Raw genomic sequence first — 26,945 nt, 5'->3', positions numbered from 1 at the left:
TGGCTCAGTGGGTTAAGGCCTCTGCCTTCAGCTGGGGTCATGGTCCCCGGGTCCTGGGATGGAGCCCCCCATCGGGCTCTCTGCTCGGCAGGGAGCCTGCTTCTCTCTCTCTGTATGCCTCTCTGCCTACTTGTGATCTCTGTCAAGTAAATCAATAAAATCTTTTAAAAAAAAATCTTCACTCAAAACTCCAAGCTTGTATGGCTTTGTTGACAAATTGTACCAAATGTTGAAGAATCAGGGGCACCTGGGTGGCTCAGTGGGTTGAGCTGCTGCCTTTGGCTCAGGTTGTGATCCCAGGGTCCTGGGATTGAGCCCCGCATCGGGCTCTCTGCTCAGTGGGGAGCCTGTTTCCCCCTCTCTCTCTGTCTGCCTCTCTGCCTGCTTGTGATCTCTCTATCAAATAAATAAAATCTAAAAAAAAAAAAGTTGAAGAATCAAATAGTTTCAATCTTTTATTTTTTTTAAAGATTTTATTTATTTATTTGACAGAAATCACAAGTAGGCGGAGAGGCAGGCAGAGAGAGAGAGAGCAGGAAGCAGGCTCCCCGCTGAGCAGAGAGTTTATTTATTTATTTGATGGACAGAGATCACAAGAGGGCAGAGAGGCAGGCAGAGAGAGAGTGGGAGGGAGGCTCCCTGCCAAGCAGAGAGCCTGATGTGGGGCTCGATCCTAGGACCTGAGACCATGACCTGAGCCAAAGGCAGAGGCTTTAACCCACTGAGTCACCCAGGCACCCCTCAAATAGTTTCAATCTTATGCAAACTTAATCAGGCATTTTAAAAAAGAGGAAATATTCCCCAACTCAGGAGTCTAGCCTGACCTTGATACCAAAAGCCTGACAAAGACAGAACAAGAGAGAAAAATCACAGGATGGCCTCATTCATGAAAGTAGGGAACAAAATTCCTAAACAAAATATTAGCAGCTGGGGGGCACCTGGCTGGCTCAGTGGGTTAAGCCGCTGCCTTTGGCTCAGGTCATGATCTCAGGGTCCTAGGATTGAGCCCCGCATAGGGCTCTCTGCTCGCCAGGGAGCCTGCCTTCCCCTGTCTCTCTGCCTGCTGCTCCTTCTACTTGTGATCTCTTTCTCTCTATCAGATAAATTTTAAAAATCTTAAAAAAAAATTAGCAGCTGGAATGCAGCATTATGTTGAAAAACAAAATGCCCAATTAACTCATGAAAATGTGTTCACAAGTTAGTAATTATTACTAACCAGAGAGATTTAAGTAAAGCAATGGAATACTGTTACCACATACACCAGATTGGCTAAACGGAAACAGCCTGCCGAAACCACAGGTTGGCAGGAAAATCGAGCAGGAAGAACTGCCATTCACCGCTGGGGGAGCTATTGACACGGCCACTCCGGAGAAAGCAGTTTGGCACCGTCTCCTAGAGCTTAAGTTACACATACTCTAGAACCCAGCCATTCCACTCCTTGGTTGATACTATAGAGCAGGGGTCCTTAAAGTGTGGTCCTTGGTCCAACAGTACCAGCAACAGCTGGAAACGTCTTAGAAATGCCAAGTTCCCGAGCTTTACTCCAAACTCAATCCATCAGCAACTCGAGGGGTCGGGCCCAGCAGTCTGTTTTTACAAACTGTCCAGGTGGTTCTGATGTATGTTAAAGCTTAAGAGCCATGGCCATAGAGAAACAAGAATATATATCCACAAAGATACAAGGACATCGATGTTTTTAATATCATTGTTTCTAACAGCCAAACATGAAAAACAAATGTCCATCAATATCATAATAGATAAATGAGTTATGCAATGACTGATGAACACCACATCTGAAACTAATGATGTACTATATGTTGGCTAATTGAGTTTAAATTGAAAAAGAAAAAAGTGAGTTATGCAATGGTTATACCATGCAATGAAGTACTAAAAATGATTCCCCAAGGTACAAGTAGCGTGGATAACTCAAACATAATGGTGAGTGAATATTCAAGACATGAAGAATACATTTTTTTAAAAGATTTTATTTATTTATTTGACAGAGATCACAAGTAGGCAGAGAGGCAGGGAGATAGGGAGGGAAGGAGGCTCCCCACTGAGCAGGGAGCCCGATGCGGGGCTCGATCCCAGGACCCTGAGATCATGACCTGAGCTGAAGGCAGAGGCTTAATCCACTGAGCCACCAAGATACCCCCAAAGAATACATTTTTAAACACATAGAGAAAAAAGTGGGGTGCCTGGGTAACTCAGTTGCTTAAGCGTCTGACTTTGGCTCAGGTCACCATCCTGGGGTCCTGGGATTAAGCCCTGTGTCCGGCTCTCTGCTCAGTGGGAAGCCTGCTTCTCCCTCTCCCTTTGCCCCTCCCCCTGCTTAGAGACTCCTCTCTCTCTCACTCTCTCTCAAATAAATAAATAAAATCCTTTTTTAAACGTGTTTGTCAAACTGTACACACGTGTTCTTAGAACCCAAACTGTACCTCCACCCCTGACATCAGAACTCCAGGCTGGCATATACTAGTAACCTGCCATGGAAGGTGTGCTCAGCCTATCAGGTATCATTCTTTTTTTTTTTTTAATTTTTTTTTATAAACTTATATTTTTAACTCAGGGGTACAGGTCTGTGAATCGCCAGGTTTACACACTTCACAGCACTCACCATAGCACATACCCTCCCCAATGTCCATAACCCCACCCCCCTCTCCCTCTCCCTGCCCCCCCCCCGCAACCCTCAGTTTGTTTTGTGAGATTAAGAGTCTCTTATGGTTTGTCTCCCTCCCAATCCCATCTTGTTTCATTTAGTCTTCTCCTACACCCTTAACACCCCCCCCCATATTGTATCTCCACTTCCTCATATCAGGGAGATCATATGATAGTTGTCTCTCTTTGCTTGACTTATTTCACTAAGCATGATACCCTCTAGCTCCATCCACGTCGTCGCAAATGGCAAGATTTCATTTCTTTTGATGGCTGCATCGCATTCCATTGTGTATATATACACCACATCTTCTTGATCCATTCATCTGTTGATGGGCATCTAGGTTCTTTCCATAGTTTGGCTATTGTGGACATTGCTGCTATAAACATTCGGGTGCACGTACCCCTTCGGATCACTACATTTGTATCTTTACAAGTATCATTCTTTATAATCTTTATAGTGACTGCAAAGTCTGTCATCATATGGACATATCATGTGTTTTTTAACCACTTCCTTGATGATGGGCTTACGGAGAATATTACTTTGGTTGCCCCAGTGGGTTGAAAATTCTGTAAGGTGAGATACCATCATTGTCCTTTTCAAAAACAGTGCCTGCCATTCAATAGTTAATTGATCTTCCAAATTAACATTCCTACAAGAAAAAAATATACCCTGGCCAGTTTTATTCATCTTTAGTGTAGCATTAGTTGATTCTTTGGAAATTTTGTTACAGCAAATTAACCATAGAGAATCCAGTTAACTCTGGGTGTAATGACATAATAATTCTTCTAGAAAATGAGACAATGGATTTTGGAGTTGAGTGATCCTCTAAGAACATTTAATTTCCCTAAGTGACATCTCATCTCTGTTTTGATGCTATAGCAACTAAGAAATGTGTCAAACTTTGGAGTTAGGAAACCATATATAATCACATTTCCTGAGAGTATCTGTACTTAAGACAGCCTAGCTTTCCTAAATGTACTTGCCTCAGTATTCTAATTCGTGACTGGGAACATATGACAGGATACCTGGACCTCTAGGGAGTGAATGGTTCTAGAGAAGATGCTTATAGGACAAGACAAGCCCTTTGGAGGGGCTGCTCCTTTGAAATCTTCCCTCCATACTCTCTATGCCAACTTGTCCAACCCAATCCTAGTAGAATGCTAAAGGAGGTCTTCCCTGAGCATTGGCTGCCAAGGCAGAGCCCATGGGCAGCTGCAGGAAGGGGCCTCTGAGGGACACATCTCCGAGAAGAGACCCCAGCAGCTCACACATTGGCTGGGCCCTGCCAGGTTGACCTTGCAATGACCATTGTGATGTCATATGGAGTCACAACCTTGAAGGGTAATAGTGTTTGGCTGAGAGGGGCAGGGGGTTGAGAGATGGCACCGATCTGGGGGCTGGCCATACCTCCTCCGTCATGTGTCAGCCTTCTACTACTATGTGGTTCCCTCATTTGGGGACTTCGACTGTTCGTCTCTGGGAGACAGAGCAGGGAGGAGGTGGCAGCCAAGAGAGACTCAGAGGTATATGATGCAACCTTCCCTGGAAATCCACTGCTCCCCGTCCCTGCCTCTGAAGCACTGGAAACTCCTACCTCTTGGGCCAGGGGAGGAGCTGGGTGGGGGGAGAGGGGAGCTGAGACAGCGCCCACGGATGTCTTCCTGTAAGTGAGAATCATGCTCAGTCCTGTTCCTTTCTGTTTATTTCAGCAAACCTTAAGCTCCTATTATATATGGTGGCGTACTAGACATTGAGGAAAAATACAACCCCAACCCCACCCTCTAGGAGCTCTAGGTGAACCTGGGGAGACAGATGAATATATACATAATGAAAGAGAAAATGATAAGAGTTAATAGAAGTATAAATATTGCTGAAGAGGTTGGAGGCAGTCTTTTGAAGCAGGGGGATCTAGAAAATGCCTCTGGGGGAGCTCAGGATTGAATTGTGCTTCAGAAGAAGGGAAGAACTTTGAAGATGGATAGGGTGGATGGAAGAAAGTAGGGAAGACTTTCAGGTTGGAAGGAATGGATTGGGGAAAAGCAGGGGAAACTGAAGAGGGTTAGATATGTTTGAAGAGAAGACACCTATGTGGTTGGAATGTATATATATTCATTCTATATGCAATGGAAAGTTGTCAGGGGGCGCCTGGGTGGCTCAGTTGGTCTGTGACTCTTGATTTAGGCTCAGGTCATAATCTCAGGATTGTGAGATCAAGGCCTGCATCATGCCTTGCGCTCAGTAGGGAGTCTGGCTCTCTCCCTTCCTCCTTTCTCCCTCCCCTCCCCCTGCTCCACGCTCTCTCTCTCTCTCTCAAATAAATAAGTAAATCTTTTTTTTTTAATAAGTACATCTTAAAAAAAAAAGATGTCCAAGTTCTTTTTTTTTTTTTTTTTAAGATTTTATTTATTTGACAGACGAGATGATAAGCAGGCAGAGAGGAGGCAGGCAGAGATAGAGGAGGAAGCATGCTCCCTGCTGAGCAGAGAGCCTAATACGGGACTCGATCCCTGGACCGTGGGTCATGACCTGAGCTGAAGGCAGAGGCTTTAACCCACTGAGCCAGCCAGGAGCCCCGTCACATTTTTTTTTAAGAAAGGAAATTTTTATATTATTTTATTATTTTAAAATTTTAATTGCAGTATAGTTAACATACAGTGTTGTATTCTTTGCAGGTGTACAATACAGTAATTCAACAATTCTATACATCACTCAGTGCTTATCAAGATAAGTGTACTCTTAATCCCGTTCACCCGTCCCCCACCCCTACCTCTCGTGTAACCATGTTTGTTCTCTGTAGTTAAGAGTCTGTTTTTTGGTTTCTCTATTTTTCCTTTGTTCATTTGTTTTGTTTCTTAAGTTCCACATGTGAGTGAAATCACAGGGAATTTCTTTCCCTGACCAGCTTATTTCACCTCACGTTATACTCTCTAGATCCATGCACGTTGTTGCAAATGACAAGGTTTCATTCATTTTTTTCAAGATTTCATTTATTTTTATGACTGAATAATATTCCATTGTGTGTGTATGTATGTATTATGTATATATACATGTATATATATATATATATGTATATATATACACCACATATCCTTTATTTATTCATCTATCAATGGACACTTGGAGTGCTTCCATAATGTGGCTATTGTAAATAATGCTACTCTGGGGACACCTGGGTGGCTTAGTTGGTTAAGTGTCTGCCTTCAGCTCAGGTTTGAATCCGGGGTCCTGGATCAGGCCCCATGGCAGGCTCCCTGCTCAGGGGGAGCCTGCTTCTCTCTCTCCCTCTGTCCCTCTGCCTCACCCATGCATGCTCTCTCTCAAATGAATAAATAAAATCTTTTAAAAAAATAATGCTGCTATATACATAGTGGTACATATATCCTTTTGAATTAGTGTTTTGAAAGTTTCTGGGTAAATAACTAATAATGTAATTACTGGATAATATAATTCTATTTTAAATTTTTAAAAAGATTTTACTTATTTATTTTAGAGATAGAGAGAACACGAGTGTGGGGGAGGGGCAGAAGGCGAGGGAGAGAATCTCAAGCAGACTCAGCCCTGAGTGTGGAGCCCAATGTGGGGTTTGATCTCAGGACTCTGAGATCACGACCTGAGCTGAAATAAAGAGTTGGACACTTAGCTGACCGAGCCACCCAGGCACCTCTCTTTTGCCCATTTCTAATTGGATTACTTGGTTTCTGGGGTGTTGAATTGTGTAATTTCTCTGTATATTTTGGATACTAACCCTTTATGGTAACAAATGTAATTCTGCCTTTAAAGTGACCTGGAACGTGCTTGCAAAAAACTCAGGAGTTTACGTTACTGATCGGGAAATTCTGACCTAAAGGATAAAATAAAAATTCCATCATTTGGCAAAATCTGGCTTCCACTTCTATTTTCAGCTTTTTTCTTAGCAAATGTGCACCTGACACTCATGACTTTACAATCTTCTTGGGGATGTTGCTTTGGACTTGCCTGGAATGCTCTTTTTTCACCTAAAAACGTTCTGTTGATTCTTCAGACTCCAGTACAAATGGCCACTTCTGGAGTAACTTTTCCCATCTCTCCCAGGCAGTGAATCCCTGTCCTTTTATTCTCTGATACTTATATTTGTTATATATATATTTATTAATATATCGATAAACTTTAATAAATTAATTTATTAATATATTTAGATGCTTCTGTTCTATATTTATTTACATAGGATTTATGTGTTCTATATTTACCACACTGTATTATAACTTAGTGTTTAGACTTCTGTTTTCCCTATTAATGTGAATTCCCAGAATACAGGGGTCATATTTATCTTTGTAGTCCTAGCACCCAAGCTAATGCCTAGGGCTTAATAAGCACTCATTAAATGATCTATGAATACATGAATGGGGTGCCAGTTGTGCTGTGATTATGGACACCAACTGGATCAATATTTGTGTCTGTAAGAGGAAATGTGCTCTTGATTCTCTAACCTAGAACATTTTCTGATTTTATTTTTTTCTCTTTGTACCTCTCTAGACTTCAAAGCATCATAAACTGAAAGATATCCAGAAACTCACAGGTCAGAAAGATCCTATCCTTTATTCTTCAGCTCAAGGCTACTGACAAATCAACTGTGGGTCTGCTTTAAGACTCCAGACTTTAATAACAGGTTGAGGGAGGGAATTTGAAAAAAGATTATGTAAATGAAAGAAATGTTCTTATTCTTTCTAGCATCTCCAAAGACGCTAGATTCTTTTGAGCAACTTCCAAAGAGATATAAACGGATTGATAATTCTTCCTATGCTTCCTTTCCCCCATGCTTTTTTGCCTAATTTTCCTTTTGTGTAGAACTCAAAGTATCAGGAAAGAAATTCGGTGAGATTAATGTTTGGTGCAGGAAGTTCCGATAATTTTTTTCCCCTGTCATAGGCACTGGATAGACTCCTTTGGGGGAAAAAAATATGTGTTATGAACTTTGGTTCCCCTACTCCAACTCCCTACTCGCATGATTGTTCCTGTTATTTCCAACAGCTTCATCTACTCCTTGGTGAAGGCAGCATAGTAGAGTTCAAAATATAAAAACTTGAGTCCTGGGTTAAGTCTGAACTCTACCTCTAATTAACGTAATGATCCTAGGCATGATTTCACCTTTGTTTTCTTATCTGTAAAACAAGGGGGTGGAACAAGGTAGAGGTGGTATCAACAACTAGGGTGCTAAAAGCTTCTTTACCTCTGCTCCCAGCTTCCCAGTGGGAAGAAAATCTTAGGATGAGCTGCTCTGAAGCTAATCGGACACAGTGAGTAGAGTTGACCTTCACTATCTATTCCTCCTCTCTTCAGCTTACTCTACTGATAAACTCTGTAGGAGTTAGGAGAAAGGTACCTACTACTGTTTTACTTCCCTCACAATGATAGCTTTTCCTTTTCTAAGTTAAGTCACTATTCTTATTGGTTTCCTTACTAGTACTTTAATATCACTTCAGTGACATTGACCTACTCTTGTGTCCAGCTTTTCAGGTCTCCCTATGGGATGTGCCCAGGACTATGTACTCTGGTCAATGGACAGGAGTCTTCAACAGATCTTCCAACATCTGGAATGTGCAAGGTCAGGGAAGGTCATTTCTGGGAGGAGGTTGGGTGGTGGAAGTTTTTGTTTTTGTCTTAAGTAAACTCTGCTTGAATTGAATTGAATTCTTGAGATCAAGAGTTGCATGCTCTACCAACGGAGCTAGCCAGATGCCCCAAAGGTGGTAGAACTTTTAAGAGGGAGGAAGAGACTGAAGAAGGGAGGTAGTAAAGAGGGAAAGAGGGAGGGAAAAAGAGAGGGAGAAGAGAGATTGTTAGTTGGTTGCTTATTTACTTATTTTGGGCAGTGGGGATAAATTCTGGGTCCAAAGGTTTAGTCCATGGATCATTTCTGATTGGAATGGAGACCCATACCTTCCTCTCCTCCTCGTAGAGGAATTCTTTATATAACTAATTGATATTGGGGAAAACAACCTCTTTTTTTGTTGTTGTTCTCCCTCAGGACAAAATATTTCACATTTGAAAGAGCCATTACCCTTCCCTTTTCCTACTTTTTCCTGCCCCAAAGCAAATGGAAACTTTTCTTTATTTCCTAGATCAACTCTACGGAATTCTGTTTGCCTGAATCACAGGATACGATTTCTTCTTCCACTTCCTCTGTGCTTGTGGCTCAGGAGCCTGTTCTACCCCATTGTGGCTGTAAGAAGGCAAAACATTCTACTAAGGACAGCAGCTCCTCTGGATCATGATGCAACAACTCCAGCCTGTCCCACCTTCCCGTCTTTTCTAAAGGAACAACCCAGCAACTCCGGAGCAATAGTTTACCTATTTTACCCAAAAACCAGTCTTCCATGTTCAGGAACCAAGGCACAGCCCTGCCTCCTTTTCAGCTCTCAGAGTTTGGGAAATCAAAACTTTTACAGAATTTGGCAGCTCTTTTACCCTTAAGATCCCAAAACTCTTTTATCAACTCTGTGTTTGAGTCCCCAGATCTCTGCCAACAAGAAAAAAAAAAGAAAAAAGAAAAAAGAAAAAAAGAATGGGGAGAGACCAAGAGTCATTTGACATTGGATCATGGACCAGATTTTATTTTCACCAAGGCCAGACCACGATTCTCGGGGTGGGCTCCAATCCTGCTCTCTCCTTTGGCTAGGTGGGAGTTAGAGGGACATATGGCTTGGAAGGTTTATACTTTGAGGGAACAAACAGTGCCTCTGCCGGTGAGGGAGTCATGGGCAATGCTGAAATATTTAACTGAGGCACAAGGAGGAGTTCCCAAACCACAGAAAGTTCAAATCCAGGTATCTATGCCCATTCATCAAAGCACTGAACAAAATCTCTACAATAAATTCCCAAACTGTCCATCATTTCAGCTCCATGTGATACTGGAGTGGAATCTGGATTAAATCGAACAGAAACAGAAATTTCACAGTCACTTATCCCAGGTAAGCAGTCACAACTTGGGGATGGCCCGCAAATCCTTGAATCCAGGCCCTTAGTTACATCATTGGGCACTCCGCTTCCCAAAAGTTTAGGAGCTGACGTAATTCCAGAGAAAACCACTGGACTGCAGAAAGAGCCAAAACATGTTCTAGAACTTAATATAGAACAGAGGGTCATAGGTCTTCTGGAAAAAAGGATTCAGCAGCATAAGTCCCACATGACTCAAGTTGAATTGATCCCAAAGCTACCATGTCATGTTACAGAGAGCATAAAGGTAACTCCTTTAGCATTACTTCAAGTCATGGCTTCAATGGGGATGATCCCAGAATCACATTCAGAAGTGATAGAATCTGTGGGTTTGTTCCCACAGCCATCAAAGTTGGGAAACCAATGGGGGAAAAAAAAAGTGAGTGTAAGCACTAAACCATCATATCAAGTCACTAAATCAGTGGAGGTAACACCAAGTGTTCAGGATCAAGTTATGGAATCCAAGATGACCTCCAGACCCCTGAATCAAGTCACAGATAATGTGATGGTAACTCCTGCAGCATTGCTTCAAGTCATGGATTCTATGGGGATGATTAATGAGTCACATCCACATATCATAAAACCAGTGGGAATAACCCCAAGAACACCATCTCAAGCCATGAAATCAGGGGAAATAACCACATCCGTTGGACCATAAAGTCATACCATCAGGAAAGATGCATCCAAAGGCACAATACACAGTTGTGGAAACTGTGGCAATGACTTTTGGGCCACATCCTGAAGTTACTGAATCAGTGAATATAACCTCAAAGCCACAAAGTCAAATCACAGGACCATTGACGATTCCTCCAGGGCCAATATGTCAAAATACAGGATCACTGGAAATGATCTCCAGTCCATTGCATCAAGTTACTGATTACACGAAAGTTACTCCAGTGGCACTATTACAAGCTAGGGATTTCGTAGGAATAATTCCACCAGCACCACCACCTGTTATAGAATCTGGGGATTCATAGTCTGCCCCAGGAGCAGCTCAACCAGTTGGTTGGACATCTTCTAGCTCTCCTCCTATTATTGGTCCACCTGGAGTTGGAGGATCTGTGGGTTTACCTCCAAAGCCACCACTTAAAGTCACAGAATCAGTAGGGACGATTCCAGTGCCATCACATCAATTCATACATTCTTTAAAGGTAACTCCAGTAGCACTGGGGTCATCCATGGGAACGATCATAACACCACAATCACAAGTTGCAGAAACTCAGGATTTGACCTCAAGGCCAGTAGCTCAAGTCAGGAAACCTCTGGAGTTGACTCCTGGGTCATGGATTCAAGTGCAAGACTCTGTGGAGTTGACTCCACAACCGTATGTTCAAGGCACAAAGACTAGAGCATTAACCCCAGGGCTACCTCATCAAGTCATGGAATCTCCAAGTTTGACCCCATGGCATCAGATCTTAGAATCTTCAGAGATGAGTCCAAGGCAAAGGCATCAAATGATGGAAACTATGGGGTCAGCTTCTGACCCCATAATCAGAAATGTGACTGAGTCAAAACAGTCACATCATCAAATAATGGAACATTTAGGGACAGTCCCAAGATCACTGAGTCAAAGAACAGCATCTAAGGAAATGAGACAAAAGCCACTGCATCAAGTCACAGAATCTGCAGTAATGACCACCACATCTCTACTTCCAGGTGCAGAATATTTGGGGGTGAAGCCAATGCCACAACTTAAGACTGTGGATTCTATGATGTTGCCCCCAGGATTGCACAATGTAACATCTGTAGACATGACTCCAGGTTCAGTCCCACAGATGGTGAAATACGGACAGCTGATCCCAACTGTGAGCCCTAGAGAACTGGCCCCAGAACTTCAACTGCAGATTGTAACATCTAATGAGTTGGCTCCTATTTCACAGCTAGAAAGTGGGATTTCTGTGCAGTTAGCCCCAGGGTCTCAGCTTCAAGGTGTGAAATCTATTCATTTTACCCTAGGAACACAACAACAAAGTGGAAAAGCTGCTGAGTTAACCCAGGCACCACAGTTGCAAAATAGGAAATCGCTAGATTTGACCCACAATTCACAGTTGCAAGGTCTGGAATATGTTCATTTGGCCCTACCACTGAAGTTTTCAGATACAAAAGCTGTGGAGCTGATCCTAAGATGACCATAGGAAGAGAAGAAATCCATGGAGTTTGCCCCAAAGCCATGGTTACAAGATGAACAATCTAAGGAGACAGCCCCAATACTATTGCTTAAAGATGTGAAATTTCCTCAAATGGTAGAATGTAGAAATGTGATTCCTGAAACACAGGTGGAAAGTATGAAATATGAGGAGCCGATCTGAGGGGCACACATTCAAGCAGTAAAATCTGCGGAGCTGAACCTCAAGCCAAATCATCAAGCCACAGAACCTGAAGGATTAACCCCATGGCATCAAGCTTTGGAATCTTCAGGAATGATCCCCGAGCCAGGATATCAAGGAGAAGTAGAGTTGACTTCCGACCCTTGTCACCACAGGAAAGAATCTCTGGAGTTGACACAATCATCTTTTAAGAGGTACTCCAGGGTCACTGAACCAGACTTCAGAATCTATGCAGGCGAACTCAGTGCCATTCCAAGGTGCTCTTGAGACAATGCTCCAAGGCATAAAAGCCTTGGACACTCGAATGCCTCAACACATAATACAAGAATCTCCAGAGTTAGTACCAGGATCAGAGATGCAGGGAATGAATCCAGAAGTGTTGAACCCAGAGTCCCAAAGTATGAAGTTTGTTCATCCGAATCTAGGACCGTATTCAGAATTTACGAACTACAAGAAGTTGACCCCAGAACCTCAATTTCAAGGTGTGAAATCTGTGCCTCTCACCCCAGAACCACAGCCCCAAAGTACAAAACCTGAGGAGTTAACTCTACGTCCATTAATGCATGGCAATAAAGTTGTGGATTTAACTGTACCACTGGAAGTATCTAAGAGGTTGATTCTCTCAGTCATGGCCTCAAGTTAAGGACTCGGGGGAATCTTATACAAGGCCACTGCAGGAAGTTACAGGATCTGAAGAGATGACACCAGAGCCCAAGCATCACACTACAGAAACTATGGGGTTGACCCCCAAAGCAAGGCCAACAGAGAAGGAATTCCTTGGCATGACCCCAAAGCCAATAAGTAAAACCACTGGATATACAGAGAGCGCTCCAAGGCTCTATCCTCAAGCACTAGAATTTGTGGAGGTGATCTCCGAGAAAAGACTGCAAAGGGAAGAATCAGAAGCACTGACTACAGAGTCATTACATCATGTCCCAAAATCTTCAGAGATGACACCAAGGCTAAGATATCAGCTTCTGAATCTGTGGGCTCAACCTCTAAGCAGTGCCTTCAAAGGGAGAAATCTTTAGATATGTCCCCAAGGCAAACAGGTCAAGCTACAGGACATGCAGAATCTGTAGAGCTCACATCTGAGACACGGCAGCAAGGGGATGGACCGATGGGGCTGACACAGTCACAGAATCAAAGTATGAAATATTCACAGATAGCTCCAGGACTACAGGGTCAAATTACAGAGCTTATGAGGATTAGTCCAAAGCTACTAGATCAAGACATAGGATCTACAGAGACACAGCTTCAAGCTGCTCAACCAATAGGAATAACCTCAATAGGCCCCCCAAAAGTTGTTGAATATGTGAAAGTGACACCTGGGCCACCACTTCAGGTTGTAAAGTCTGTAGCATTAACACCAGGGGGGACCTCTCAAATGGTAGACTATGTTGAACTGACTCCAAAAGTACAAGATGTGAGACCTTCTGAGTTTACCTCAGGGCTATGGTTGCAAAGTGTAAAATCAAAGGAATTAACCACAGAGCCAACACACCAGATTTTGGATATAAGGAAGTTGACAGGCTTTCAAATTGTAAAGACTGTGTTAATCCCAGGGCCACCACTTCAAATTGTAAAATCTGAGGAATTAGCACCACTACCCATTCCTCAGATTGTAAAACCAATAAGAGTCTCCTTAGAATCAACTACTGAAGTAATGGATTGTTTGGATTTCTTCCCAAGGCCACATCGTCAAGAAATGGTAGAACCTGTAGAACTAACTCTGAGGCCAAATACCGAAGAGAAATCTTCAGAATCACTCTCACAGCCAGCATTTTCTTTGGAGGAATCGACAGTGTTCACTCATGAACAAGGGCTTCAGGCTGGGAAAGGAATGGGGATAAAAATAGGGCCTCCTCAAATCATGGAATGTGAGGATTTGAATCTAGTACAGGTATATCAGAATAGGGAATCTGAGGATTTTATGTCAGAGGAGTTACAAATAGGGAATTCTTTCTCTAGATTTCTACAGAACTCTTCAAACTCGCTCATCTCAAGCTCTGTCGAAGCATCTGAATTAGGAAGCCTTTGTGATCTGGAGATGCCAGAAGTGTCAAGGGCCTTGGATATAAAAAACAGATATTTTGCAGTCTGAAGAATACTTTATAGACCCTACTGTGATACAAATGTCAACCTTCCCTTGTCCCTTCACAATCAACCCTCTGATAAGATAGCTAACAGTGTAGAAATCCCACATTTTGAGATCCCAGGAGTGGGTGTCATATCTAAGAGGACTGGTAAGAAGCAGGTGGAGAAGCTAGAGAATTCACTCCAGCGCCTATCCCAACATCCACTGCAAAGCTGAAGATCACCATCTAGGGCCTTCCAGTCAGGATGAGGAACTCAAAGAGGCCTTAACTGGTCTGTCTTGAGCAGACAATAGAATGTATGGGAGAATCACTCCTGGAGACAGCGACTACCCAGAAAATATCTCTCCAAGATGCTAGTGATAGGGAATGTCTTGGCAACCACTATGGAAAGGAACCTTTGTTCTCAAACATCTTTAACGGAAAGAGCCACTGCAGATACCTATCTATTCAGAATTTATTTGGGGTTCCTGCGGAACTGATGGAACTTTCCAAGAGTCTGCTAGAGAAGAGTCGAAGTATTATTTCTCAGACTTCAGTGTCCAAAAACTACATTCAGAGACACACTTCCTATCATGGTCATGAACAAAGAATAGCCTTAAGGATGTGGACACGTAGTTCCACATCCTCCATAATACAGCAACACTCTGGGGCGAGTGTGAAAATAAAAGTTCGAAGTTTAGTGATATATCCCAGGAAGTCATTCAGCACATGCCTGTTTCATGTACAGAGGGGCAGCCTCCTGTCCCAGTAAATTTAGAGTCTTCCTTCAATACAGTTTTCACTAGGAAAGATTCTGTTCCATTGGAAGAGAGTGAGAACTCACAGAGTTCACAGACAAGGATTTTTGAGTCCCAACACTGTCTCAAGCCAAGTTATCTTCCCCAGGCCAAGACTGACTTGTCAGAACAGTTCCAGTTGCTACAAGATCTGCGGCTAAAAATGGCAGCAAAACTGTTAAAGAGTCAAATACCCCCCAATGTACCTCTACCTCTAACTTCAGGTCTGGTTTTAAAATACTCTATCTAACCTCCCTGGTGGTCTAGTGGTTAGAATTTGGCATGCTCTCTCTCACAAAATACTCTATCTGCCTACAGTGTGGCCTATGTGTAGATTTTAATTGCTGTCATAAATTACAGGGTGCTTTGGGGCCTTACCTTCTTACAGCTCCACCTTGTAAGCACTCCCGAAAACCACGGAGAGATTAAGGTGAGTTTTGGCTTTAGGTTGCGAACTAGGAAAAGATCCCAAGTCCCAAAGCATCACAGAAGAGACAGATCCATCACACTAAGGAGTTCTATATCACCATCACTAAGGAAAGCTAAAGTCTATACTCGAGCTTCCAAGAGTCCTACTTCTACAATGCATTTCCAGTCCGTATCTTCCCAGTCTCCTGCTCCTGTACAAGTCCACACCAGGCAAAGACAGTATAGGAGCCCTGCCCTAGCAGGAAAAACGACAATTGGAGGGCCAGGGCACTATGAGTTTACTCAAGTTCACTCTCTACCAGAGAGTGACTCTGAAAGCAATCAGGATGAAAAATGGGCTAAAAGGAGAATCAAAAAGACGGTAGTTCAAAATACCCAAAGAAAAGAATCACTACAGGAGGCAGAACACAAAACACAAAGTTCTACACAAATGGTAGAACCACAATACGGAGTTCCTCTCGGGATTTACCAGCCCAGTTAAGAAGGAAGAGGAATGGAGCATCTCCGACAACTACTGTCTCTTCAAAAAGAGAATCTAAGAAATCCTCCCAACCCAAATTCATTCAACGGCTTTTTCAAGGCCTAAAGCAAGCATTCCAGAGAGCACGAAGAATAATGGCTTTTGCTGGACAGAAGCCTGAGGACAGGTCAAGGCCAGACCATTTGTGTTCAAGCAAAAACCACCATCCAAAACAAAAAGCCAGAGATGATTCCTCATCAAGAGATATCAAAAGAGATAGGATGTCAGTTGTTAAGCTAAAGCCAACAGGCATAACCACTAAGCAGGAGAAGATGTTATGGGAAGAAATACAGCAATTCAGATCAGCTCGTCAACCAAAAAGAGGTAGCTCTTTCCAACGTAGACGTACCCAACGACCCAAGCCCATAGTTTCCCAAAGAAGTGCTATTTTCAAAACCACTTCAGTCGGACAGGCTGTGGTCATTGTTCAAAACGACAAGAGCAGCAAAGGTAAGAGAAACTCCTCCAGATGTGAAATCTCTAGCCAGCAGTCCAAGAGCTCCAAAACAGGAACCAGAGTTCAAGCCAGAGGGAGAAATCTACATGGTTCACTTAAGAGAACCTCACACAGTCACCTTACAGAGAAACTCACACCCAAGAAGCGAAACCGCCATAGCTTTGTAAGGGAGAGAACCCCAAGTAATTCCTCGGAAAGGAGCCATCGCAGTCCCTCCGAGAGGCGCCATTGAAGTTGTCCTTGGAGGAGACATCACAGTTCCTCTGAAAGGAGCCACCGGAGTCCCTGTGAGAGGAGATGTCACAGTCCCTGTGAGAGGAGATGTCGCAGTCCCTGTGAGAGGAGATGTCGCAGTCTCTTTCAGAAAACTCATCACAGTCCCTTGGAGGTGAGAGGACACAGCCCTTCCGAGAGAGGACAGCACAGGCCCTCTGAGAGGAGTGGTCGCCGTTCCTCAGAGAGAACTCACTGTAGTCCCTCTGAAAGAAGTGGACGCAGTCTGTGTGAGAGGAACAGACACAGTCATGCTGAGCAGAGCCAACAGAGCCACTTTGAAAGGGGCCAGCACAGTTGGTGTGGGAAAACCCATCTCCGTCCCTCTGCGAGAAGCCATCACAGTCCCGCTAAGGAGAGACTCCAACACAGCGGCCCCAGGGAGAGGCTCAGACATGGTCTGTCTGAAGACTGCAAGGGCTCCTCAAACACGTCTCCTGGGGACCACACACACAATACTCCAAAACAGGCCAAATTTAGAGGCCTGAAGCTAACAGATGAGAAGAGATTCGTCCCCATTATTCACTGACTGGCTCAAGCCTTCACCGACCTGCTCCTTTTCTGGCTTCTTTCCTGCTCAGCCACTGCCTCGGATACCTGTACCCTCGCCAATCCAAGACCCTCTATGCCTCTCTACCTGGGGGGAGGGAGGGAGGGAATGGGTCTGTAATTTCTCTCAGATAAATAAAGGGGCGATAATTGATGTCCACCTAGAAAGACCACTGGTCGTGCTGGAGGGGGGAACGGAGGGTGAAGGGACACTGGGTGTTGCGCAAACGGAACAGGAGGAAAGGGCCCTGAAGCCACGTTTGGGGCTCCAAACCCCACCTACAGCTTCCTGGGGCGGGGTCTCAGAGGAGGGAGTCCTGTCATGTGACTCACTCCAGTCGCAGCCCCCTCGGAAGCTGCCAGGCAGAAGTAGACGTTCAGACCTGGGATCCGAGGCACTGACTCCACATCCCCCTCAAACTCCTAGTACCATATTTCTCTGAATCAAAGATGTATCATTTACTTATTTTTTGTTATTTTTTTGTTTTAGACAGCATGAGTGGGGAGGGGCAGAGGGAGAAGAAGAGCGAATCTAAGGCAGATTCCGCACCCAGTGCAGAGCCCAATGCAGAACTTGATCTCACAACCCTGAGAAGATGTGCTGAGCCAAAAATGAAGAGTCAGATGCTTTATCCACCAAGTCACCCAGGTACCCCAGATACATCATTTAAAACTTCACATGCAGGGATGCCTGAGTGGCTCAGCGGGTTAACCTTCTGCCTTCGGCTTGGGTCATGATCCCAGGGTTCTGGGATCGAGTCCCGCATCGGGCTCTCTGCTCAGCAGGGAGCCTGCTTCTCCCTCTCTCTCTGCCTGCCTCTGCCTACTTGTGATCTCTCTGTGTCGAATAAATAAATAAAATCTTAAAAAAAAAAAACAACCCAGAAAACTTCACATGCAACCCAATTTCTAAGATAATAAAATGTGATCATATGTATGTTTAGGAATTGATGAAACCTCCTGACTTGGCTTAACCGGCTAAATTCTTTTTAGGAGCTTCTACATAGAGGAGGGCTTCCATCGGGCTCCAGCTCTGGCCTCTGGATTTGCCCTTCCAGCTCTGGTCCCAGGTCTGCCCCCTCCCTCACAAAGCCTCCCTCCCTCTCAGTCGAGACCTCACCCGCCTCTGAACTCCACTTCAAATCACATCCTTTATCTTCACCGAGGTACTCAATTAGTTGAGCGACAGTGGTGTCCAACTTCCCCCAATTTCAGGCTATTAGGGGTTCTGCCTCAGATCCCCTTTTACAGTTTTCATAGTTCTGGCTCTGGCATCTAGCAAGCACTCAGCAGGTACCTGCCGCCTGAGCGAAAATGAGAGGCCCAGGAGGAAAAAGCGATGTCTGCGGAGGTGCGCTGGCTGTGAGGGCGGCCGGGAAGTATGCGGCCAGGAGGGGTGGAGCCCGCCTCACCTTCATCCAGCACGTTTCCACCAGGCTGCTGCCGCCTGAGCCCCGCACCTTGAGGTAGCAGTCGACGGCACAGCTGTACTCTTCAGCCTGCTCCCACTGGCGAGCTTGGTCCACGAGCCCCTCCATGCCCCTGAGATGAGAGTACACGTGACCAGGACAGGCTGGGCAGCACAGCCTATCCCGTGCACACCTTGTGACCCACCCTCCAGCCCTGCGGACACTTGCTGCCTCCTGGCGTCATACCTGGCCCCTTTCTTGGTAGCCTCCCGCTCACACTCTTCTTGCAGAGCCTCGAGCCAGCCCGGAACATAGTCCTTGCAGATCCGCAGGGCGTCGCTCCATAATCCAGCCTCCTGCTCAGATTTCCAGGTATCAGGAAGGCAGAGGCTGGCATGACACCTTCCCACTGCCACACAGGTGCTCTATACTATGGGCCACGGATCCCTAGGTCCTTGCACCTCTCTTCTCCTCCTTGTCTCCTTCCCCCTCTCCAGTGCTAACTCTCTGGATCCTTCTCAGTAGTAGTGGTTAGCGTAGTGCTCTGTGGGTTCTTACACTCTCTCCCCCTCCCCCTCATGGCCCTGAATCCAGTGCCCTACCTTATAATAATTGAGGGCCAGGCCGGGTCTCTGGGCCCGAAGCAGCAGCCCTTCTGCTTTCTGAAAGTCCTTCTCCTCCAAAGGCCCCCAGGCCTGCCCCACAAGCACCTCGGCAACACTGTCAGGATCGTGGGCCTTGGCCACACGCTGAGCTGCCTCCCAGTCCTGGTTATGGATGAACCTGCTCCCAGAAGAAGACACAGGAGAGGCTCAGCACAGGACTGAGGCCTCAATAGTGGGAGACAGACAGCCATGTCAGAGGGGGTAGAAGATTTACTGGTACTAGGTTCAGGTGAAGGTGGCAATGCCAGGTCCTGGGGCTGCAGCTGGGAGGACAGGCGTAAGGAATTGACGGGTAACTCACATGAGGACTGCTTCCTTGGGCTTACCAGCCCTGATGAATTCAGCTTCGGCCTCTTCAAATTTACCCTGCAGGGACAGAAGGGCAGCCGTAAATGATCAGAAGCAGATTGCCATCATGGCAGCTGTGAGACAGGAGAAGGTCAAGGTCAAAAGCAAGGGAGAAGGAGCACATCCATATCTCATCCTCCAGGTACATAGCATATCGGAGATGAATTTCAGGGGTTTTGTGCTTGAGGGCCAGCCGGGAGAGTTCAAAAGCAAATTCAAATGAGCTGAAATGGAAGGTGTAGGTAAGGTCTGCCTACTCAGTACTTTCATTTTATGAGAGGGGGAGCAGGGCAAGAGAAAACAGAAAGGGTAGAGACGGGGCCGGGGGAGGGAAAGGACAAACTGAGAAGACAATCCATGTGAAGTGACACAGAAGCACACAGACATGTAAAGGAGGACGTGGGTTGGGGACACTTGGAAAGGCCTGTGCTTCCTGCGACCAGTGGGCAAAAAGGAATGGGATGGGCGCGAGGCAGGGGACCGCAGTGAGCCTCACAGCACTACTCTGCCTCGGGAGCGAGGGCTCCAGGGTCTCCACCACTTCCTCCTGAGCCACATTGATACCAGCAGAAAAACTGTCTCTCTAAAACATTAAGACTACCCTCAGCCATCTGACTCCATGCAGGATTATTACTGGTCTTTACAACGTTTGCTTAAGAAAAGCTCTTTTTGCATTTAACAGAAGCACACTTCTGTTACTCAGAAGTCAATTACTGGCTTAGTGCACCTTCGCTTTAAAAGCTCTTCTCGGGCGCCTGGGTGGCTCAGTGGGTTAAGCCGCTGCCTTCGGCTCAGGTCACGATCTCAGGGTCCTGGGATCGAGTCCCGCATCGGGCTCTCTGCTCAGCAGGGAGCCTGCTTCCTCCTCTCTCTCTCTGCCTGCCTCTCTGCCTACTTGTGATCTCTCTCTGTCAAATAAATAAATAAAATCTTTAAAAAATAAAAAAAAAAATAAATAAAAGCTCTTCTCTCTGGGGCACCTGCCTGGCTCAGTCTGTAGAATGAATGACCCTTGATCTCAGGTTGAGTTCAAGCCCCACACTGGGTATAGTAATTACTTAAATAGGTCTTTTTGAAAAAGAAGGAAAAACGCTGATCACTTTCCATCTTCTTAGAACAGCTAAACACTGTTCTGAGCCCCCGGGGAACAGGGGCAGAGCTACTGATTCATTCCTTGCCTCTCCATCACGTTCTTCCAAGGATTTCTTCACTCCTGCCCCGTTTTCAGAAACACTTCTCAGCTATACAACCATTTCCTTGTCTGTGTAGAGGCTCTGTCTCGAAAGGGGCCAGTGGAGAGAAGCCATGGGGCCTCACCAGTTGTCGGCGGCGTGGTCCACGGCAGCTTCCAGGAGTCCGAGCTTAGTGAGCAGTCTCACTGCGGACTCTCCTCCCAGGCTCTTTGCCCACAGGTAGGCCACGTGCTTGTGGGCATCAGCTCCTCCGTGAGCCTGGGCCACCTGCAAAGCAAAGCCATTTGGTAATCCTCCCACGCAGGGCCACAGGGCTGCTCCCTTCCCCTCTCTGACCGGACTGCAGCTTTGACAAGGGTCAGGTCTTTCTACTAGAACAGGGCGAGGGCTCAGTTTTGGGGTCTGTTAGCCTGCTCAGGGTCCAAGGATGGACTTCAGGTAGTCCACAGACCCCCTCCTACCGCATGTGAAATTTTGCCTATCGGTATGGACATTTTTCAAAAAGACCCACGACCAGTTCAGAATGTGTCACTTGAGAGTGGGGAAGAGGGACGGGCATGTCCCCAGAGTGACCTGGACTCCTTACCCAGTAGGCCTCCTCCCAAAGCCCATTGGACCGGTCCATGTTCACTGTTGCCTTCCACTCCTGAGCCTCAAGGTAGTGATACTCGGCCTCCTGCAGTCGGCCTTCAGCCTCCAGCTCCTGGGGAAAGGAGGATCAGGATGGGGTGAGGGGGACGTGGAGCCTGTTCGGGGAAGAGATGGCTGAGACCGGAGAAGGGCTCACCTTGCCCAGGTGTAGGTGTGTGTCACTGAGGACATCTGGGTGGTGCTTCCCTACCAGGCAGATCATATCATCATCCAGCTTGTGCTTTTTGAACATGGTGATGGCAAGATCAGGCTCTTCCACTGTCACATAGAGCCTGGGGAGGGGAGAGACACCCGGGGTCTCCTCGACCCAGATTCCAGCTTCACTGCCTTCTAGGCAGATGGCACGCATCCTCAGACGCACCCCTCTCCCCGCATGCCTCCTCTGGAGCCGCTGCTCACCTTTCCGCCTCCAGGTACTTGCCCTGCTTCTCCGTCTCCTGAGCCTGGCTGATGTACAGCACCGACACGTCTTCCGGCCTCATGCACTTCATCGCCAGCTGTGCAGACACACAGAGCCCCAGTCATCTCCAGCGCACTTCCGAGGGAAGCAGGGGGGCTGCGGAGTGGCCAGGGAAGCGCGGCTCGGGGGTGACCTGTGTTCCCAGCAACTCTGAACCTTCCCAACCACCACAGAAGGCTCTGGTTATCCTGTCAGCACTGCAGGAGCCATTCTGACTATGTGAGCTTATTAGACAGGAAGGCCACAGAGACGAGGAAGCTGAAAGACCAGAAAGCTGAAAACCTTCATGGGGCTTAAAGGATGAGGTCTGGCAAGCCATTCCAGAGCGGTCTGAATCGAAGATGGAGGTACACAAGCCAAGGGGTCGTGGGGCTGCGCGTGAAGAGAAATCTCGCTTGAGAGACTGAATAATTCAGGAGGATAATACTTGCATATTCCCGAGACACTTGGTCTGCAATCTCACTGGTCTCATGCAGGAATCGAGCTTTTGCTACATGGCCCAAGGCAGAAAAGCACCTACAGGGCGGAAGCAATCATAGTAACAGCAGCATCACTGCAGGATCAGCGCGGACGCGCCGGCCCAGCAGCCGAACACTGAGCCTCGGTGAAGTGCCGCGCGCCGTTTCTGCCCCTAGAGACACAAGGGGATACGCGGATGAGGGCCTCGCTCTCAGGGAACTTACTTTCTGGGGGACACAAGTAGTTAGTACGCAAACAAAGATATTCCAGAGAAAGAAGAGTGAAATGGAATAGCGTGACAGTACATATAAACCGTAACGGAGGGGGCTAGCTCAGCTGGAACTCAGAGAAGGCCTATCTGAGGAGATGACGTTTGTGCCAAGACCTAAGTGCAAGAAAAAGTCAGTCACGCAAGATGGGAAAAATTATTCCAGGCAGAGGGAAGAGCGCATGTAAGGTGCCATGGCAGGAATGAGTCTGAGACACTCAAAGGGCCCAAGGGGTGCCAGTGTGGCTGGAGACTAACAGGCATGTGGGTACCTGGAAGATGAAGGGGGCAGAGGCCAAATATTGTAAGGAGTTAGGACATGCATGGGCTGTGGATCTTATACTAAGTAGCACAGTAAGCTACTGGAAGGTTCTGAGCAAAAAAGGGACACAATCTGATTTATGGTGTAACACATGATTTCAGCTACTGTGGGATGAATGGATGGTAGGTGTGTAAGAACAGGATCCGTGAGACTAAGAGGCTTTTGTGACACTGCAGGTAGAGGTGCGGTCTGTTCTGGGCTGCACAGTAAGAGTTTCAGGATGTGTTCTGAAGACGCTGGGTCAGGGCCCTAGGACGAGCTGGTCATCTAGCTGTAGGGCCCGGGAAAGGAAGGATCCAAGAGGACTCCTGGCAAAACAGCACAGCTGACATTTACTGAGCACTGAGAATTCTCCTCCTTTCTTCACTGCCCCTATGATTCTTCTTTACCACCCCAGGAGGTAAATGCTATCATTCCTTCCATTTACAGAGAGGAAATTAAGAAACCAAGGTTTGGAAAGGTTCACTTAAACCACGGCTATACAAGCTGTTAAATGGAGCCAGGTAATTCGAAAGAGTCTAAAATCCCAAGACTGTCCTACTAACTACACCCCTATGCCGCATTCGGAAATACACGTCAACACCTGGACTAGAGGGCATTGGGCGTTAAAACTCTGAAGGGGCACCTACTTACGGGAAACAAAAGTAAAAAAAACTCTTATAAACTGGGATGGAAGAATGTTTGGAATAACTATCTGGAAGGTTTACTGGTTGTAATGGCAGGGGACTGGTGCCTTAGCACTGGGAGGAGCGTCTCACACCACCACCACCCCGAAAATGGCCTCTGGCCATCCTTCCTAGCTGCCCGCACCTCACTTCTGGTCTGCCTCACCTCTCCGCAATGTGGAGCTGCCTTGCCTCGAGTGCCAGTTTGCTCAAGGTTTTCCACATTGCCTCTGTTTCCGGGGTCATTTCCAGAGTCTCCGAGAAGGCTGTGGCCCTGAAGAGAGAAGGAAGGAAAGCACCAGTGCAGGCGCAGCAGGCGCAGAGGAGCACTGGCGATGGGCAGGGGTGGCGGGGCCAGTTGTCCGGCCCATCCCAGCTCCTCCAGCCTCAGAACCAGCCTCTGCCACCACCTCCCGGGAGGTCAGCCCAGCCCCTCACCCGGTGTAGTTGCCGTCATCGATGGCCGTTCCAAACTCGATCAGGCCCTCATCCAGCGTGTAGGCAACAGTTGTCACACCTTCGGTCACCATCACCTCGGTCTTCCCACCGCCCCGCTCCAGACCTACCCCATCACCCTGTAAAATTTCGATCCCCCCACCCCACCCGAATTCCAGGTTAGTGTCTCCACCGACTCCACTGCAGAACGGACCCGGCCTTACCCCACCCTAGCGCTTACACGCTGAGGGAATCACAGTGGCCCGTGTTTGCCCAGCGTTTAGTTTCCTTCAAGCAGGTAAGAATCCCTTATCTACACGAATGCCCTCAGCTTCCTGGACACTCAGAGCTGTGCCCGCACTAATGCCTGCCGGTAAACTGACAAAGTGGGCAACCACTTCTGCTTCCAGCTTGAGTCCTGTTAAAATACAACTTTAACCTGGGCCGTACTTTTGAATACCTCCGTTGCTTAGGTCACCTGAAGAAATCACTAGGCATGCTTCCTAGTCTCCCACGGGGAGGAAGGGAGGGAGGGAGGGAAGAAAGGAAAGGAAAAGCAGGAGGGAGGGAAGAAAAGGTGGTAAGGAGGGAAGGAAGGGAAGAAAAGGAAGGAAGGTAAGAAGAGAAAGAAAAGGAGAAAAACAGAAATGGAAAGGAAAACATAAAAAGGAAAAAGCCGGTAAGCTAAAACCTGAGCAGGAAAAAACAGGGGAGCAAGTGGAAAGGGTACAGTTGCCCTGATGGCAAACACAGCAGCGGATGAATAAACCAGGGGTCTCCCAGCAGGATGAGGGGGCGATTCTGAGAATCTGTTAGTCATGAAATCTGGGATCCTCTCTTCAGGAAAGGGAACAAAAGTCATTAGTATGCCCGATTCCTGCAAAAGCAAACACTGATCATCTCTAGAGGAAAACATGCCCATGTGAGGCTCTTGGGATTCTAAAAATTATATTCAATGTAATGTCAGCCCCCCCAATAAAAAAAGGTACCAAAATAGAAGTTAACCACCATAAAGGAGTAAACAATAACAATAACTACAGCACTTGTGGACCTCCAAGGATTTCCAATATTAAAAATAACAATTATGGAAGAAATATGAAAGAACTGTAAAATGTTTAAAGACCTAAGAGATGGAATGAAACATTAAGCAAGAGACAAGAGACTATAAAAAATGGCCACGTTGTGTTCGCTTCAGCAGCAAATATACTAGAAAAAATGACCAGGCAGACTAGAGAAAGAACCAAATAAAACCGTATGAAAAATTCAATATTTGAAGTAAGAAAACTCAGTGGGTGATTTCAATAGCAGATGAGACAATGGTGAAAGCGAACCCCTGACTTGCAAGATGTTTCTTTTTTTTTTTTTAAATAATGTTTTAAAAATTGTATTTATTTATTTGACAGAGAGAGAGGGAAACAGGCAAGGGGAGTGGGAGAGTGGGAGAGGGAGAAGCAGGCTTCCTGCTGAGCAGGGAGCCCCATGCAGGGGCTCGATCCCAGGACCCCGGGATCATGACCTGAGCCAAAGGCAGACACTTAAGGGCCAAGCCACCCAGGCATCCCTTGCAAGATGTATCTTAAGGAATTATCCATAATTTAGCATGGAGCGAGAAGGAGGAAGGTAGAATAAGAAGTTATAGAGGCACAGAGACAGGACAAGAAACAGAACACATACCTAATTAGGAAAACCCCTCAGGTTGCTATTATTGTTACTCCCATTTTCCAAATGAAGCAGCTGGGTGGGCGCTCAGAGACTGTGTGCCGAGGGCTTCCGGTCAGCGGGATTGGACCATTTATTGAAAGTGCAGCTGGCACTAGGGCTCGAGTGCTCGTCTCCGAGCTCCAAAACCCAGCCTCTCTTCAGCTTGGTTCCTCCCCCGGTGCCCAGCCTTTTCCGAATCTGAGATCTTCACCATCAGAAGGAACGTGAGGTCTTCCGCACTCCGTCTTTGGGGCTTTTACCTAAAGCGCGTGTTTATCCGGGCGCAGACTTAGGTTCGCTGTTTCCATGTGCGCCCAGCACGGGGCCTCGTACACGACTGATGTCAAACGAAACGGAACGAAAGCTACCGCGGTCAGCGGTCCGTCCTGACTACTGCACACTACCGACCGAGCAGAGATTCCGCATACAGTAGGCGCTCACCATCGTGAGATTTCAGTTCCCCCGCTTCTCTGGGAACGTGAAGGCTGACGGGGGAGGGAAGAGGCACGCAACTCCTCACCTGAGGGCTCAGCTGGGTCCTCAGGTGCTTCTACTGCTTGACGAACACCTGTCTCTCTGATGCCACCAATCAGCGACAACTCTCGTGGTTACCTGGACAACGCGCCACGCTGCCGCAGCGACTGCTGCTGACGCGCTGACGCTGACGCTAACGCTGACGGGAGTACAGCGCGACACACTTCGCAAAGTCACCGCATAGCTGAGAAGCAGAGAGAACGTGCGCAGGCGCAGTGAGGTCTACGGCGGGACCGAGAGGACTCGAATCCTCTCTTCAACCAATCCTGTCGTTGCTTGCAAACTCAAGATCAAGCCACGCCCACAAGCCCTCCGCAAATTGGAGGTCCTACCTAATCGCGGTCTTTCTCCCGCCGGGATTGTGAGTAAAGTGTGGCTGAACACTTCCTTTAATCCTTACAACCCTGGAGGAAGGCAGGGCGGTTGCTTTCATACGTTTTGCAGCGGCCCGGATTGAACCCAAATAGGCTCAATGATTTGCACGGGGTATCACAAGGCTAATAATGATAGATAGCTAAGTGAATACTCAGGATGTGTCTGCCAGGTACTGTGCCAAAGGTTGTAGATGCATTACCTCATTTAATCTCAAAGACAGCTTTTGAAGGGGATGACATTATTAGTTCCATTTCACATGCCAGGAGACTCGGGATTAGAGGGGTCCCTTGACAAACGAAGAGTAAATGATATAACTGGGATTCAACCCAGAGCTGATGCATTTAAACACCCTTTATATTCTGAACTTCTAGCTCCCTATATCTATGCCATGCTTCTATA

The 26,945-nt window shown here is 46.6% G+C and overlaps 2 protein-coding genes across 7 annotated transcripts; one reads left to right on the top strand and one right to left on the bottom strand.

Moving 5' to 3' along the window:
* Nucleotides 1-7,892: 7,892 nt before the first annotated feature.
* LOC122915477 lies at nt 7,893-10,608 on the top strand. Its single transcript, XM_044262243.1, is given in 5 exon segments — nt 7,893-7,932; nt 8,145-8,240; nt 8,758-9,541; nt 9,544-10,277; nt 10,279-10,608. Coding segments are annotated over 4 exon segments (1,923 nt in total). The 5' UTR covers nt 7,893-7,932; nt 8,145-8,165.
* Nucleotides 9,219-26,284, bottom strand: LOC122915171 (intraflagellar transport protein 172 homolog). 6 transcript variants are annotated; one of them, XM_044261795.1, is made up of 13 exons: nt 25,611-26,284; nt 23,668-23,775; nt 22,219-22,303; nt 21,727-21,824; nt 21,464-21,599; nt 21,263-21,379; nt 20,801-20,943; nt 19,614-19,707; nt 19,437-19,501; nt 19,073-19,253; nt 18,717-18,826; nt 18,474-18,603; nt 13,730-16,738 (listed from the first exon to the last, which is right to left on the bottom strand). In XM_044261795.1, exons 2-13 carry the CDS (start codon nt 23,745-23,747, stop codon nt 16,694-16,696), a joined length of 1,284 nt encoding a protein of 427 aa, XP_044117730.1. In that variant the 5' UTR covers nt 23,748-23,775; nt 25,611-26,284; the 3' UTR covers nt 13,730-16,693. The 6 variants fall into 6 exon arrangements, with proteins under 6 accessions (XP_044117732.1, XP_044117730.1, XP_044117734.1 ...); XM_044261797.1 differs by lacking the exon at nt 18,474-18,603 and having other exon boundaries at nt 9,219-13,790; XM_044261799.1 differs by lacking the exon at nt 19,614-19,707 and having other exon boundaries at nt 16,683-16,738.
* Between the last annotated feature and the right edge of the window lie 661 nt (nt 26,285-26,945).

Source organism: Neovison vison, chromosome 8 (genome assembly GCF_020171115.1).
Source record: "Neovison vison isolate M4711 chromosome 8, ASM_NN_V1, whole genome shotgun sequence".
NCBI classification, from domain to species: domain Eukaryota; kingdom Metazoa; phylum Chordata; class Mammalia; order Carnivora; family Mustelidae; genus Neogale; species Neogale vison.
Note: the sequence above shows the minus strand (reverse complement) of the source record. Positions and strands in the feature narration are given on the sequence as shown.

Excerpts from the sequence above, each read along its gene's own strand:
- LOC122915171 (XM_044261794.1), bottom strand. The coding sequence starts at position 23,747 with ATGACCCCGGAAACAGAGGCAATGTGGAAAACCTTGAGCAAACTGGCA. Across the intron at positions 21,825-22,218 it reads ACCAAGTGTCTCGGGAATAT|CTGGCGATGAAGTGCATGAG; the intron begins GCAAGTATTATC and ends GTGTCTGCACAG. Across the intron at positions 19,708-20,800 it reads GACCACGCCGCCGACAACTG|CTCATTTGAATTTGCTTTTG; the intron begins GTGAGGCCCCAT and ends CTTCCATTTCAG.